The 16,732-nt window shown below is 42.2% G+C and overlaps 2 protein-coding genes across 4 annotated transcripts in view; both read left to right on the top strand.

The window, feature by feature from the left end:
• Positions 1-7,086, top strand: part of smurf2 (SMAD specific E3 ubiquitin protein ligase 2) — a 57,328-nt gene extending 50,242 nt beyond the window's left edge. Inside the window, 7 exon segments of the mRNA XM_080044585.1 lie at positions 808-846; positions 848-987; positions 1,428-1,635; positions 1,638-1,694; positions 1,814-2,015; positions 3,948-4,023; positions 4,566-7,086. Of these exon segments, the coding sequence (XP_079900711.1) occupies positions 808-846; positions 848-987; positions 1,428-1,635; positions 1,638-1,694; positions 1,814-2,015; positions 3,948-4,023; positions 4,566-4,665 (822 nt within the window). The 3' untranslated portion in view covers positions 4,666-7,086.
• Positions 7,087-8,343: 1,257 nt separating this feature from the next.
• Positions 8,344-16,094, top strand: ddx5 (DEAD (Asp-Glu-Ala-Asp) box helicase 5; the record flags this gene model as incomplete). Of its 3 annotated transcripts, none has more annotated exons than XM_080044279.1 (13): positions 8,344-8,513; positions 9,170-9,353; positions 9,487-9,583; positions 9,659-9,792; positions 9,914-9,979; positions 10,171-10,312; positions 10,393-10,553; positions 10,650-10,822; positions 10,930-11,040; positions 11,158-11,219; positions 11,309-11,368; positions 12,649-12,870; positions 13,060-16,094. In XM_080044279.1, the coding sequence occupies exons 1-13, from the start codon at positions 8,455-8,457 to the stop codon at positions 13,488-13,490; spliced, it is 1,902 nt and encodes a 633-aa protein (XP_079900405.1). In that variant the 5' UTR covers positions 8,344-8,454. The 3 variants fall into 3 exon arrangements, with proteins under 3 accessions (XP_079900405.1, XP_079900406.1, XP_079900407.1); XM_080044280.1 differs by having other exon boundaries at positions 12,649-12,883; positions 13,060-13,238; XM_080044281.1 differs by lacking the exon at positions 13,060-16,094 and having other exon boundaries at positions 12,649-12,887.
• Between the last annotated feature and the right edge of the window lie 638 nt (positions 16,095-16,732).

The raw sequence follows: 16,732 nt of genomic DNA, 5'->3' as shown, positions 1-16,732 counted from the left end.
CAGGAGTTTCTGTCAGCATCATCAGACCTGTAGCAACTCTGTCACCACTAATAGCGACAGGAGCTGGGAGGCACAAAGTCTTATAATGGGCTAGTGTTAAATGAAATTAACTCAAATGAATTATTCATTTTGAATGGTTTTGGTAATAGAATATAATGTATCGTTCTTGTCCCCAGGGCTGGACTTATCTTGCTCCAGCTCATGTTAATTGATTCCTTACATTTACAGGAAATAACGTTATATAAAATATTTTGTACTTACAAAAATGTGTTACGAATAACAACAATCCTGTGTAATTGAAAATTGATTGTGGCCTTATCATTTCTACTGGAGTGTCTTCCTCCTTTGACCTGTATGATCAAATAAAGTTTATTAAAAACAATTAATTCGATTAGATAAACACTGCAGAAGAACCCTGATTGATAAGTGTTGACCAAATTTGCCACATGGTACAAATTATTGAACCAGCTTTCAAATCAGCTTTGTTCGGACACTGCCAAAGGCTTAGGTAGTTTCCTCTTATATTACACAACCTCAACTCTCTGATTGTTTGGGTTAGTGTATGTCCATTTAATTGTTGCTTTCTATTGAACAAGCAATAGCTTGTGGACAGACTTTTAAATAGTGAAGAAATGCTCTAACTGCCATGTGGAGACTGTGATGTTCTGGTTATTTACAAGTTAAAGCATGTAGGGTTGGTTGGCCAAAAGGGAATTCTGTAGTTTAAACACAGTTCAAAGGCTCATCTCTGCTGGTTAGTCCCGCCCTCTCTCATTTAGAAACTGAAGCTGTTTTGTCTCCCCTCAGGAGCACTTGTCATACTTTCACTTTGTGGGCCGTATCATGGGGGATGGCGGTGTTCCACGGCCACTACATAGACGGAGGTTTCACTCTGCCCTTCTACAAACAGCTGCTGGGTAAACCCATCACCCTGGACGATATGGAGTCTGTCGACCCCGACCTGCACAACAGCCTCGTGTGGATCCTGTACGTACCACACACATTGTTTGTCAGAAAAGGTGTTTGTCTTTTCAGGGTGAACAAAGAATGACGGAGAATTTCTGCTCTGCATTCCTGTCTGTAGTATACATGTGTTATCAGCATACAAGTAAAAGCAAAGCACATTTTATAATCTACAACTGATGAGCTTGTTTTGCCAACATGAAAACTTCTCTCCACTTTGATTACAGCACCCCCTAGGGTTTCTATATATTTCTTACATGAGCACAGACCATGTGCTCAGAACCATGTGCTTTTTTTTACCTCAGCCAAACATAGTGCCTGCTGCTTCTTTTCATCAACAAAAAGGAGCTCATCAGTGTTTGATTGGAAATGAAAATTAATAGGACTAATAAGAAATGTTTTTTTAAATAGTGGTTTGTGCAAAAATCCCCTCAACCGTGACACAATAGTTTCTTTCTCTTCAGGGACAATGACATCACAGGTGTGCTGGACCACACCTTCTGCGTAGAACACAATGCCTATGGAGAGATCATCCAGCATGAGCTCAAGCCCAACGGCAAGAGCATCCCCGTCTCCCAGGACACCAAGAAAGAGTATGTGCGGCTCTACGTCAACTGGCGTTTCCTGCGGGGCATCGAGGCCCAGTTCCTGGCTCTGCAGAAGGGCTTCAACGCTTCAACGAGGTCATCCCCCAACACCTGCTGAAGGCTTTTGACGAGAAGGAGCTTGAGGTGCTTTCATTCATCGCTTTGCTGTTTATACACATCTGGGAGTCATGTTTCTTGATTAATTTAGTTCAAAATTCTGAAATAATTAATTGACAAAGTTTAATTCTTTCCTCAACCTGCAGCTGATTGTATGTGGCTTGGGTAAAATCGACATCCACGACTGGAAGTCCAACACGCGGCTTAAGCACTGCACTTCAGAAACCAACATAGTGAAATGGTTCTGGAAAGCTGTGGAGACGTTCGACGAGGAGCGCAGAGCGCGGCTGCTGCAGTTCGTCACTGGCTCTTCCAGAGTTCCCCTGCAAGGCTTCAAAGCCCTTCAAGGTAAGAAAACCAGTTCATACTGTGTTTTCTTATGTAAATGCTCCTTTTATATTGGAATTGTTATGCAACTAATCCAAGCAAAGTCACACATACGAAACCACTCCTTGGCATGAACTGCCTACTTTGAGAGACGGTCCGGAGTGACTTCTCCAAACTTTACACAGGTCAGTTGAAAGGAATACAAGAAGCCGAATGCTAATGTGATGTCCGATCCATAAAAGACAAAGGTGTGGTCTAAGTGTTCACGCACAGTCGGTGTGCTCTCCATAGACAGGGTCTGTCAACACAATCTAGGGTGTGTGTTTGGGATTCTTGGCTTCTCTGCTTGTGTGTCTGTGGGTTTCTCCGACCTGAGATGATCCCAGAGTCTGCTCGTAGTTCAGTGGGTCCATCCTGGCAGACAGTGCTGACCAGAGACAGAGCACCCAGGCATGAGGAGTACACCGTGATCCATGGGCAGACAGTAGCCTTACGCATATTTATATAACATGGCTGTCCTCTCTTGGTCAAAACTTCAGCAGAGGCCAGAACAACCCAAAAACAACAGACACACACACACACACCCACGACCATACAGTCTGTTGGTGCAATACCAAATACTCAGTGCTAGGTGTTTTGTGTGCCCATTCTAAAGAATGTGGACACAATCATTAAGAACCCCAGGTGCCTTCTGTAGCAGCTTATACGTTTGCCTCCTATTCTATGGAGGCAAAGAGAAGACAAAATGATTATCATATTATTAGCTACTGAAAACTTTTCTGGGATCCTTATGGGGAGGGGGACAGAGGTCTGTTTAGGTTTGGTTCCTTCCCAGGCATAATTGATTAAGGGGCCACTCACACTAGGGCCGCGGCCCCGTGCCCGAGCTCATTTGCATACTAAAGTCTAGAACGTTTGGCTAGTGTGACCACGCCATCCGTATTCCAGCACGGAACAGCCCCTTTACAGGCCAAATTACAGATGCTAATGAGATGACACGCGCACAAGCAAGCGCACAGGCGGCGTTCCTGACGTGAAGGATGCATAGTCCGTTAACGTCCGCTGCCTCACTAGTCGGCACCAGAATTTCCCACCACTTGGACTTGTAGCTACATAAAATGTGTGAGAATGAACGTGTGTGTAGGCCTAGGTGTGGGCTAATAAAAGAGGGAGAGATCTAAATAGGTGAGCGCAGAAAGCAAAGCAAAAAGGTTTTCGTGTGTACTCACGTTCGTCAGATGATTTTTTTCTTTTTCCTCCCGTCAGCTGTCATAATACTGCCTTTACGCATGTCGGTTGAGACGGACCCAAAACAACACACAGCGGGACTCCGCGGCCCGGTGATAAGGAAACAGTAGCCTACACACTAAGGTTTAACAATAAACTTTATAAAGACACTTAAAAAAAACGATCTCTGCCCATACAAGTTCTGACTTGGATTACTTGATAGAGCGATCGATGTATATAAAACCATCCGGTACGTATGGTCTGATGACGGGCCGTTATATTAATAATAAACAGCGCGCTGCACAAATATGAGACTGTCCACCGCAACCTATTACGCCAAGGCTACATTTAAAAAAAAAAAAAAAAAACAATAGCTTAAGATTCTCGTTGCTCTAATGTGGAATTGGCAGCAAGCCCAAATAAGCGACGGCACTTTTGAAATGAGCCCAAAATAACCGCAACCCGCAACAGCCAATATTTGTAAGTGACTTCACAAATTACATGCCCTAAGTCGCTTATTAAAAGGGGACATGACAACGCTGCTGTTAATCCACTTGTTGTAAATTGGAACTGTTGATCCGAAATTTAATTGACTTCTTAGGCTGCGTTCACACAAAAACAGGTGGTGCCTTTTTTAAAGACTTTCAAAGAGAACATTTCTTTACAGTGAAGAGTGTGTATTTGTGTGTGTAGGTCCATTTTAATAAACTAATTGTGTTTCTACAGGTGCTGCTGGCCCACGGCTCTTTACTATCCACCAGATTGATGCCAGCCCCAACAACCTGCCAAAAGCCCACACCTGGTAAGGAAACTGTCTAGCATAAATTGAGGGGAAATTAATTTGTGTTTTTAGTGTCTGATGGTGTTGACACAAAATAAGGAATGGCATGGTATAAAGCCCATTTTGATAAAAAGGACAAAAGCTGGGAGGTTGTGTCAAAGCTTAGCTCAGTAGCTTAGTATATGTTGGATACATACATGTAATTTAATTTGCCTAAACATAGGGTTTGTATTTTTTCAAGATTGCACCCTTTATTGTCCCACTTCTCAAGAATCACTGATGTATATTGATACATTCACAGTAGAAACATATTTCAACATGGCACAATACAAATAACACATACCATGTGAAAGAAAAAAACATATATACACTATCCACCCCCTTCCTCACTCCCCCCCACCCCCCCCCCCACAAATGTGAATGAAAATAAAATAATAAGATAAAATAAACCACCCTCCCCAGGACATTTTTGGTTGGTTACTGCAGCATTAAATGGCCATGGATGATAACCTGATATGGATCAAGTATAAGATAACAAGTATAAAAATGTTCTCTTTCCCCAGTTTCAACCGGATCGACATTCCTCCTTATGAGCACTATGACAAACTGTACGACAAGTTGCTCACTGCCATCGAGGAGACGTGCGGCTTTGCGGTAGAGTGAGGTGCCGATGCCAGGCAGAAGCTCTGCAACAACCAGAAGCAACATGGTTCAACCACGATTAGCACCACCCCCTTCTACAAATCAGTCCCTTCACACAGGGGACGCCCACACGTCCCTGGGGGACAAGTGTCCAAGCTAAGGGAGGGTGGACAGAGAAGACCAGAAAATGTCATCTGACTTTTTTTGTTGTTGTAGTTGACATTTAAAGACCCTCCTGCCCTCCTTTTGTCTTTTTTTAATAATTGAAAAGAATCACTTCAGCTGCTAATAACTCAGACTATTTACTAACTTGTGGGCCCTGCAACATTTGCTGGCTCCTATGTTTTTTTCATAAGTTCATTTTAGCATAAAAAAGACTGTATTCCATGTAGCAATGCTCCATCTTACCAAGCAGTGCACAAGGTCAGTCCACTCGAAACAACATTAAGAAAAGGCTAGGTTGTTTGCTAGAGAACAGGGTTATTAATGGTTACCACAACCACTTGGAAACACTAAAAATTGGATGCAGAGTGCACAGCTCGGACCATTTGGTGCCTCAGAGATGATCACACTGGGGCTACCAGTGTGCGGGTGAGAAGGCAAGACTAGAGACTGAATTAGAGCACGACTGTTGACAACTCTCTCCAAAGACGGCAGCAGGGACCTCTACTTCCTAGTCGCTGCCCAACAACTAGCGCTGCATTACCAGAAAACCTACTCCACAAGCTCAACGGCTAGTTTCGTCTGGAAAAGGAATGAATGAATTGCTTGAAATGTGTTTATATAACGGGGACATTTTGAAAAAGAAACAATACAATTCTATATAATATATATATCATTTATTGCTGTTATATTTCAGAACCCCCTTTCCATTGTTCCAACAAAAATAAAAAAGAATATTTTAAATGTTAAGTGTTACTGTTTAAATTATAGAAGACAAATTTGTGAAAACAGAATTATGCTTGACTGAATCTCACTTAAGAATGCTGTGTTTTATTTCTGGACATGACCTCTCTTGTACTGTACTAGGAAAGGGAGGTGTGTCCTTCTGAAGGGCAAATAAATCTTAAACACACAACGTCCTCTTGAGTGCCATAAACCTTTGTGAATGAATGAAACTTTTGCAAATATTGAGCGGACCCTTTAAATTCTACTGATTTCATCTTTGAGCTACAAATGTGGTGGTGTGATGTCTCTCTCCTGTTTAACAGTTTGTCAGTCATTCATAGCTGGGCCATATTAATGTCACTAGCATGAAACCTACCACTTATTTCTAATGGGGTTCTGTTCATACTCCAAAGTACATCATAATCTGTTTTGTGCTGCCTTGTTGAAAAAGAAAAACCTCTACTACCTTCTAGCCATGTGGTGCTAAATAGCATTAACGCTTGTCCTCTATTGGCAACCTTTACTTATTGACATACTACTGCTTTAAGGTGCCCGAAACACTACTCATGCTCACACCTGCTTGTGGACACAGAACATTTCCAATGAACCAAGAGCTCTACCTAGCCACATTCTCAGGAGATGTCATATGTAGATTGTAATGTAATGTCCCTTTGATTTGACGAGAAAGTTAAAAACAACCGACCGGTTTGTCTTCACTTCCAGAATTTTACGGGGGGTTAAAAAGTCTTGCCATTCAAATAGTTTTGCCCACAGCGGATCATAACCACGCAGAAAACAGTTGCATGTGTCTGTGTTGCTTTTGGTTGAAAGGGAACTGAATGAGATGAATTCCTGTTACAGCCTGCTACACAGCCCTGCCAGTGATGTTTTTTTTATATAGAGAAGGTTTGAGGGGTTGTTTTCTACGTTATAAAAATGTAATTCTTGAATGTTTCTAAAAGAGGCTGCCTGTCTAGTAATCTCTATGACCGTGGACTGTTCTTAACATTTGAATACACTTGAGGAAAAAAAATAAAAAAATGAACTGTTAATTTTTCATTCTATGTGGACTAACATGTATGCAAAGTGAAAAGTGTCCTCAGATGGTGCTTTGTACAGTAAAACAACATTGTTCATATATGTGGATAAAAACAACCTGTAATTTATATTTAACTTAAGTAGCGGAGGAGTGTTTTGAAATGAAAAGAGGAGTTGCACAGAATAAAGGTTGCTGTGTGTATGTTGACAGCGGCTTTCTGTAACACTTGTTCATCTGCTTTGAGTCCTGTGCACAAGCTGATCGCCCTACTGTCTGTTCCTACACTACATCGCTCAGAATTGCCCCGTAGCTGCCTCTCATCGAAGAACTGAACTTTTTTATTGAAACAAGTCACATTTGAGGGATGGCACTTTTTTTTATTTTATAAATAGCATGATCCACTAGCAGGACTATATCTCTCATAGCTGACTGATGCAATTTGATGTATGTGAACACTATCATTTTGTAAGAGTATTTTATTTTTGTGTGTAATTAGTTCTAATTAAACTTGCCTTTGTCTAACAATGTAAGGCCTTGTATAAAAATGTCCAGTCCCTTTTTTTCATGTTTGAGTGGATGATTCATTTAAGTTTCATGATGAGGAAAGCTAAACAGGCCCTTGCAATTTACAAAAAACAGCAATTATTTACTTCGGATCTATTTATCAGTGGCTTTTAAGTATCATATTGGCTAGGAATAAATGTCAACTGGATATAGCTGAATACTCCCCGACCACCAACTGTGTCCCCACTTAAACTACTGTGGAGCTAAACGGCTGGCTGATGGCTCAGATGAGGGAAGAGGAAAACAAAGAAATGACTACGAATGGAGTGGAGGTGTCACGTATACATTGTGTTTTGTAGATTTGCACTTGAATCGTACTACAGGGAGGTCTGTGTTAGTCTGTCTTTCTACACACATTTTGTGTAGGCTATTTTGTCTTACAATATTTTGGCCATGTTTTGTTCAAATAGCGTAGTATACCCAATATTGTGATTAATACAAAATAGAAGCATAAGGACGACATATAAGAATCAAAACAAAGAAGGCAGTGAGTAAACATCACTCACAGAAATTGTCCACCTTGAGCTACAGAGCGTTTGAACCAGTTTGAACATCTACAAAAAAAATATTGTCCACCAATTCTAATATTTAATTTTTTTAAATCAAATTTGAATAAATAAAAAGTCAGGTAAAAATTAACCCCAAGTGTCACATTGTGTCGTTTTTCTTTTTAAAAAGGAGGGGAATGGGAACAAAGTAATGTTTGGGTTGGTCCTGATGACGTCATTTACCATAATACATCGGAAGCAGAGCCGCATTACCGGTTTCTGTCTCGTGCATATCCATCCGCAAACTCAGTTGTGATCATAAAATAGGGCCTGATTATATAACAAAAATAAAAGAGATTCTTGGGTAAAGTTGGGCTTAGCAGACTGGCACTTGTAATGTGTAAGCGACAATAGAAAACAAATCATATACTTTTAAAGGCTATAGGCTATATGAACAATTTTTGCGTGTGCCTTAAAAAAAACGTAGGCTATGTCCCTCCGTGTGTTCTAACTTCGTTCATAACGTAGATCCGGTGGACGTTTCGGGTTAGGTCCAATTGTACAGTAACAACATTAAAATATATAGATATATAGCCTTGTAGTAAAACGGTCTGACTGCAGTGTATGTATTTTATAATTCTGTTGAAACCGAACTTGAAAACCTTGTGGCGGATGCATACTTAGGAAGAGGCACTTCCTCTTGAGATAAAAACCGGGCCTCGATTTTTCATTACCGGCATCTCAGCACCACTGCCGGTTGGTTTTTTAGACGGCGGGCAAAACACCATATAGGATTATTTATCTTTTTTATTTATACTAATTGTTTACATAATGCCTGGATACTCCGACAGAGACCGTGGTGGTGGTGGTGGCCGAGACAGAGATAGAGGGTGAGTACATTTTTGTCATGTTTTAAACGAGTTTCATCTTTGTCTGATTCCTGGAAATGGCCGACGAGACTTAAACCAAAGCCAAATGAACCGGTTCACAAACTATTTGTACTTATGTGTTTTATATTTTCATTTTACGGGTGTCTTATAACTACTACATACTTATACGTATAACCACATTTGGAAAGCGGACAGTCAGGCCTTTTCTTTATCGTTCACCGGGCCCCGGCCGGTGAACAGGCCCGTTGTCTTGGCTCGAGGCCTAGTTTGGCCTCGTGCCCCGGTACAGCGGGTTCTTGTTAGCTTCACGGTAGCTCAACGTTAGCTAATTCGGGGTTACATTCATCTGCCACAGGAAACTATTTCACTCTTCTGAATGTGGATATCGCTTAAACATTCACTCAAATACCCGTTTATAGTCTTGTTGCTAGTACAGCTGGTTTATCGGCTTTTCGCCATGTGGCAGCATGAATGCGGATACAAAATGCCGGCTGATTTTTCCATTGTTCCTCTACTGGCTGGAAAGTATATGGCAACTATGTCATTTCACAGAATGGCGCAGTTAAGATGGGTCCCTTTTCGTCATTAACTGCAGCTGTCACCACTGTATATGAGTTTACTGCCACCACACTGACATATCAATTCGTTAATTGCAGCTATGGCGGCGGCGGCGGCCCTCCTCGCTTTGGTGGAGGAGGTGGCCGCGGTGGAGGTGGCGGCGGCGGAAAGTTCGGCAATCCCGGAGAACGGCTGCGAAAGAAACAATGGAATATGGACGAACTCCCGAAGTTTGAGAAAAACTTCTACCAGCAGCATCCGGATGTCGCCCGCAGGTCACCGGTATGTAGACAGCATGGTCCTTGGAAGTGTTATGCAACACTGCTTGCAACGTGCTCTCTCATACACGTGTTGCGGTTATGCAACTGGTTATGGTCCTTGAGCTATATTGACTTAATTCATTCTTATCTTGCAGCAAGAAGTCGCAAATTACAGAAGTGCAAAAACTGTTACTTTTAAGGGAAGAGATTGCCCAACTCCCATTATGAAGTTCCACGAGGCCAGCTTCCCAAGTAAGTTTAAAAACTCATGATAGGAGATTGTAAGGTGTTTGGTACATCACAATTAATTAAATTACATTTTTCCAGCTTATGTGATGGACGTGATCAACAAACAAGGTTGGGCGGAACCAACACCCATCCAGGCCCAGGGCTGGCCTCTGGCTCTAAGTGGCAAAGACATGGTTGGCATTGCACAGACAGGCTCTGGCAAGACGCTTTCTGTAAGTTACTTGGCATTTGTTTGATGTTTCACAGACTGCACCGATCTGTGTTAACAGATCAGTAAGGATCCATATTAGCAAAGTAGCTCAGTGAAAGTGACTTGTTGTGTTTCCTCTGCAGTATTTGTTGCCTGCAATCGTGCACATCAACCACCAGCCTTTCCTGGAACGTGGCGATGGCCCTATTGTAAGTCATCATAATGTAATATCACATTGCTGGTCATGGTTTTATGACTGTGTGCCCATTTAGTAAGGTTTAATGAATTTCAATGTCACAGGGAAAGTAATGTTCATTAAATTTTAATTATAAAGTATTCTACCTTATTTGAACATTGGGGAGTGTGGTGTTCTGACTTGTCATACTTACCCCCTTGACAGTGCTTGGTACTCGCCCCGACCCGTGAGCTGGCCCAGCAAGTGCAACAGGTGGCTGCAGAATATGGCAGAGCTTCTCGTCTCAAGACCACATGTATCTATGGAGGAGCCCCGAAGGGACCCCAGATCCGTGATCTGGAGAGAGGTACTGTGGTGTTTCTTTCCTTGGAAGAACAAAAATTGAGTGTCTTTAAGAGATTAATTCTGACTGACTCTTCATTAAAGGCGTGGAGATCTGCATCGCCACTCCAGGACGGCTCATTGATTTCCTCGAGGCCGGAAAGACAAACCTCCGCCGTTGCACTTACCTTGTGCTGGATGAGGCTGACAGAATGCTGGACATGGGCTTTGAGCCACAGATTCGAAAAATCGTGGACCAAATCAGGGTGAGTTTTTGGTCACTTAAACAGTGGTTGACACACCTGAAGAAGTTAAACACTGTCTCACAAGTTTAATGTAATGCTGTTGCCCTGATTTTGCAGCCTGACCGTCAGACTTTGATGTGGAGTGCCACCTGGCCAAAAGAGGTTCGCCAACTGGCTGAGGACTTCCTAAAGGAGTACGTCCAGATCAATATCGGAGCATTGCAGCTCAGTGCCAACCACAACATTCTGCAGATAGTGGATGTCTGCAATGATGGCGAGAAGGAGAACAAGTGAGTAATTTGTCCATGCCAGTAACTGTTGTTGAAGTAGATGTTTAAATGAGATTCAGGTGACTGATGCATTCATACATGATTTAAACTTGACTATCTATTTATAGACTCATTCGTCTGCTGGAGGAAATCATGAGTGAGAAAGAGAACAAGACCATCATCTTCTGTGAGACAAAGAGGCGATGTGATGACCTCACCAGGAGAATGAGGAGGGATGGGTAAGTGTTGAAACTACAACATTTGCAGCATTAGTAGTTCTGTAGCAATGACACTTTAGTACAATTTTGTAGTCATGGAATACCTGTAATTAATGTTGACCCCTTCAATCCTGTTAGGTGGCCAGCTATGGGAATCCATGGAGATAAAAGCCAGCAGGAAAGAGACTGGGTTCTCAATGGTAAGTTTACCATTATCAGAGCTGTACAACTTACACACAACCTTGTTTTATCATGTCTGATGTATTTTTTTTATTTTAATTTTTTTTAGAGTTCAAATATGGAAAGGCTCCGATTCTCATTGCTACAGATGTGGCCTCCAGAGGTCTAGGTCAGTATCCTCCCTGAAATGTATTGCACTCTAATGTATTTCTAAAAGAAAGTCTATTTGCTTTCTTAACTCTTCTGCTTCTTTCTGAGTTTCTCCCCTGACCTTAAGGAGCAGTCTGTGTGGCAGGGCCTTGGCATGACAAGCCCAGGTCTCCAGAGGGGGAAGGAGGATTCTTGGAGGTGTCCTGACTGGCGAGGCACGGGTCTCCCAGTCGAGCAGATATACAGAGGTGACCAGGCCCAAGTGCAGCATAACGCGCTGGCCTGCCTAAAAAAGGGGGGGCAAGTTGAGGGCTGGCCACAGTTCCTCCCCCATACGCTCGTCTGTTTTCTGGCAATGGTTTGGACTGCTTCAAACACCCAGGCTCTGTAATTGTCCCAGCTCAAAGCCCAGCTATACTGCCTCCTATAGTCTTGCATGTGTGGGCACTGCATTGCAAGCCATTCGAGTCATTTGGGGGGGGGTGCTTTTTGTTGTGTAGACTCGTTGTAAAGCATGGGTGACGTTAATGTAGCAGTTTCCTAAACTTCTGTCGGAAGAGCAGTCTGCCTGATCGATCATACCTCACCTCTGTAATGACATGGCTACTGGCGCTTTTGGTGACAGTGGACATGCTAGCTGGACACACTTGGACAAAATCCAAGCTCACACTCCTCCCTCGCCTGCGTTTCAAAGTCATGTCGAGACCTGCCAACGAGAGACATTATAACCAAGGGAACACTGGGTCTGGAAAAGTGTTGCCATGCCGAGAGTGGGGATGTACTGTTTGTAGGCATCCTGCAAATTGGTTCAGAGCTACAGTTTCTCGGCAAGAGACACTTCAGTGTGAACTTTGATAGCAAAGGGACCTTGTTAGGTGTTATTTCACTGTGTATGAACACCTGTGGGTCACTTGACAATATGTGGGGCGTGTGCTGCAATGGGAATGGAATAGTGAATGCATACTCCAAATAAATGGTAAGACTTCTGATCCTTTCTTTGTGGGTGGTTAAGTAGGGGTTCAAGAGGGGAGGGTTTTTATTTTATCCCACTGGATTGGAAGCCAATGGAGTGTGCATCGTTTCTCTTTTCCCACCGTAGTCTCCCCGTGGAGTAGTTAGTCATTACTTCTGTCTGTTGCTATTCTTTTGCTGCCTTGTGGATTTAGCAGCCATCCCTACCTCATGACTATACTAACTTGGGCTTTTTGTTTTTGATCTGGTTGTTGTGGTGGTGCTGGTGCACATCTTTGTGTACTGTCCTCCTGTTGCTTTATGCCACACCGCAACACAATCTTGCAGATGTTGAAGACGTGAAATTTGTCATCAACTTTGACTACCCCAACAACTCTGAGGACTATATCCACCGCATTGGCAGAACGGCTCGTAGCCAAAAGACAGGCACGGCGTACACCTTCTTCACTCCAAACAACATGAGGCAGGCTGCTGACCTCATCGCTGTTCTCCGTGAGGCCAACCAGGCGATCAACCCCAAGCTCCTCCAGATGGGGGAAGACAGAGGAGGTAAATCTAATTGGTGAGATACAGAAACTGTGCTGTGAACTGCAGCCGCTTTTTTTTTTTCTTTTTCTGCTGCACTCACACTTTTTTCTAAGAGGATGGGTTTATCATTATTACTTGTGTTTTTCAAAAGTTATTATAATTTTTTTTAAAGTCAATCCATTCAACTTAAGTGGTTTTCCTTTATTCCAGGTCGTTCAAGGGGAGGCAGAGGTGGTGACTACGACCGTCGGGATAGGTATTCCTCAGGCAGGCGTGATTTTGGCGGTTTTAGGGACAGGGATAATGGTAGGGGCTTTGACAGCGGACCAAAACAATCTTTTGGCACAAATAGTCAGAATGGAGGCTATGGGGGTAGTAACGGCAGCAATGGCTTCAGTGGAGGAGGAGGTGCTGGTGGTGCTGGTGGCGGCTACAACGGCAACGGACAGTCCAACTTTAACAACCCAGCTGGAGCTTTCGCAGGCCAGACCAGCTTCCAGCCCCAGCAGTTTACTCCCAAACCGGGTGGCGCACCTACTGGTGCCAGCCATCCCCCGTTCCCATTCCCCCAGGCACAGGCTCCACAGCAGCACCCTCCACCACTGGTGCCCTACCCCATGCCTCCTCAGTTCTCTCAGTAAACACACCATACACTTGAAAGAAGTAATTTATTGCTTTTTGTCTTGTTAAATTCTACACATAATCCAGACTTATTTTGCTTTTTTGTATTTACACAACAGGGTTACAAACATTTAAACCTCTTATCAAGCCTTTTTAAGATCTGCAGTGCAGCACTTGTGGTTCTACACACTTGTTTTTCCCCTTTTACTATTTAATTTGTTACATTCCTCCAGACATGTTTAGTTATGTTTTGTACTAGGTAATTAAAAATGTATTGGTTTTTCATGTCATTGAAAGTGATGTCAAGCTCCTACCTTGGAAGTGCACTGCATGATCTTTCAAATAAAATTTAAAAAACATCCAACCACTTGTGTTCTGAACTTCTCTAAATACTTACTGCAGTACTACCGTTACTGTCCAGTAGATGTCGGGTATTGCTTATCTTTGTAACCTGTTCAGTCATTACTGTGGTCTCTTTATTCAGCCTGTCACTTTACTATTAAACTGAAATCTAGTGGCCAACTGCAAGCTGTATTAATGTTACGAATGCTTCATTAACTTGACACTCGCATACTGCTAATTTCCTAGCTTTCTAACCTTGAGTACCTACTAGCAGCAGAAAAGGACCGGTAACTCGTTTTCCTTGTCTGTTGTATACTGCCACAGTTGAATCGTTAGGTTGACTTATTGTAATAATACAATTTCTTAATACACTTAAATGCTTTGGTTTTCCATTGGCCAAAATTGGAATCTCCTTATTGCTATTAAGACACCAGCCATGCTCTGAGGACACCTCACCTGCGTTTCATTACTCAATCTTCCATACTATTTAGTCTGCCAAAAAAAGAATTGAAGGGAAATGTCCAAATAAAAACATGTCAAAATGCAGTATTCCAAAAATATCAGGATGTCCTAAAATCAATTGTATTTTAAAGTATGCAAACCAGCATGCTTTAGTGTAGTATATTGAAAAGGATGAGATTTTGAAAGCAAGGCCAGTTTGTGTATTGGGAAGAGAAATGAAGTAATGTCTCCACCTTCTGGTAGAAAAGATCTTAACTGGAACCAAGTCGACTCAAAATACAGCAGGGGGCTGTAGTGACCTTTTCATGTTTTTCTGTGGCAGGATGCAGATTAACCATTGCTCTCGTCTGCTCTGGATTTGATTCTACACCTGATCAGCAATGTGTTCATAATGCATGAAGATATGCTGCCTAAAACTGGTAATACCGTGCTTGGTTGGGAATTTTACCTTTAAAAAAAAAAGGAATGAACTTAATCAGATGTCCCTCCACCCCCCACGGCTGCCTTTGAGGATTCTTGACCTTGCTTTGATACAAATAAGACACCATACACAAACAATACACGTTAGGCCTATAAGGAAACCATGTGGACCAGGTTATGTTGATCAAAACAGTTATTCTGCTTTCAGACATTTTAATTGTTTTACTAACTTTGACGTTTGCTTTAGGCATTCTAAGCGTTTGCAAGCACTAGGCTAAATATATTCTTTTATTGTATATTTTTTTCACATTTTCTTTATTGAAGCTTGAGAGACTCACAGGCCCAGATGTGTCGCAGTGGAACTACATGCTACACCTCAACCATGTCTATAATCAAAAGGGTCGTCAGCATAATGATTACAAAGTCGAGCTCTCTGTGAATAGTCATTGTGGGCGCGGTTGATTTAAATTGCTTTCTACATATTTGCAGAACCGTGGCATGGAAGTATGTGGGGAACGCTTACTGGGTAAACACGAGACACTTCTTTATCACCTTCATCCTGATATGTGACAGCCACACCCTGCTGTTCATAGCTACATTTGCCACACAAAAAAAATGTTAGGCTTCAAGGAGTTTTAAGTTTAACTTTTTGTCTGTCCCCATGTATGCCAGGCAGGGGAGGGGACACACCTAGTTTCTCACAGTGACACAAAGGAACGAAGTGTTTTTCATGATAACTGTGTGTACGTAGATAGGACTAGAATGTGAACGTGCATTTCTGAGAGGGATTGCATGTGGAATTTAAACATATGCTTGATTGAGGTAAAGAGGTGAACACATAGACATGAATACCTGTATCGATGAATATATTGCAACCAATGACAAATTATCAGATGAGCTCAATCAGCTCTAGTAATTTTGGTTTGATGTGTTAGTTGAGAGAGAGCTGTTACATCACCTACAGGTGTTCATGTTAATGTACCCAGTCTGTACCTAACATTGTTTTTTAACCAGTAGCCTAACTATTATCACTTTCGATACCTTATCTTGCCCGGCTCATTTGTGAGATGTATTTACATTATGTTGAATGAATATTGCTTACTATCAATGTGTAGATGTATTAATGTCAGAAAATAATTTAACCTGCAATAACTGATGTCGTTTTTTGGACACTTGGAAACAAGTTGTGTAAACAAAACAACAAAACATTCACATATCAGCTTTTAAGTAGGAATGGTGAACTTGTTAGTGTTTATTTCCACTTATTCAGAGTGCCAGCATTAGGCTATTCATATGGAGTCGTGTTTGCAATCACTTGGAAATCTTATTTATATATTAGGCTTTATATTTGTTTTTCTAAATTTGTAATGACAATAAAGAGATTCTGATCGAATACTGACTTTCTCTTGTGTTTGGTCTCATTCACCATCTTCGGAGGGGAAACAATATGTCAAGTGTGGAGTGTGCAACAATAGAAAGTTTGTGCGGCGGAAAAACAATACAATTTGCTTTAACTCACAATGAAGCGCAGGCTCACTATGACCACATTGTCACCTGTCATTTGATCAATTGTTATTGTACATTTATTAATTACATTTATTAATTACGGCTGCTCAAAGTAGCCTACAGCTGCGGACAGGGGTCAAAGCCAAGTGAGACAACCCTGCTGGCTGAGCCATGTCTTGTCTCCTCAATCGTCGCCAGTTTCTTGTCCAGTCAATCTCTCCTTCCTTTGTGATCTCGGTTCACCTTTGTGTTCCCCCCTCCCCTTCATCCCGCCCTCTCGTCTCGCAGGTATGTGGGTGTTGGCACCAGGAGTAACTGCTTTGGGTGTGCGTCAGACACACCCACTGTAAGCATGAGACAGAGCAACATGCTGAGTTGTTCCCGCTGAGGCGTGAAAAAGTCGCATTGTTCGACTGTTGGTATGAGGTTAATTTTTGGACTAATACAAATACACACACACACACACACACATACTCTCTCTCTCTCTCTCACACACACACACACACACACACACACACACACACACACACAC

The sequence above is a fragment of the Ammodytes marinus genome (assembly GCF_949987685.1).
Source record: "Ammodytes marinus genome assembly, chromosome: 16".
Classification (NCBI taxonomy): Eukaryota; Metazoa; Chordata; class Actinopteri; order Uranoscopiformes; family Ammodytidae; genus Ammodytes; species Ammodytes marinus.
This window is presented reverse-complemented; position numbering and strand designations above follow the sequence as displayed.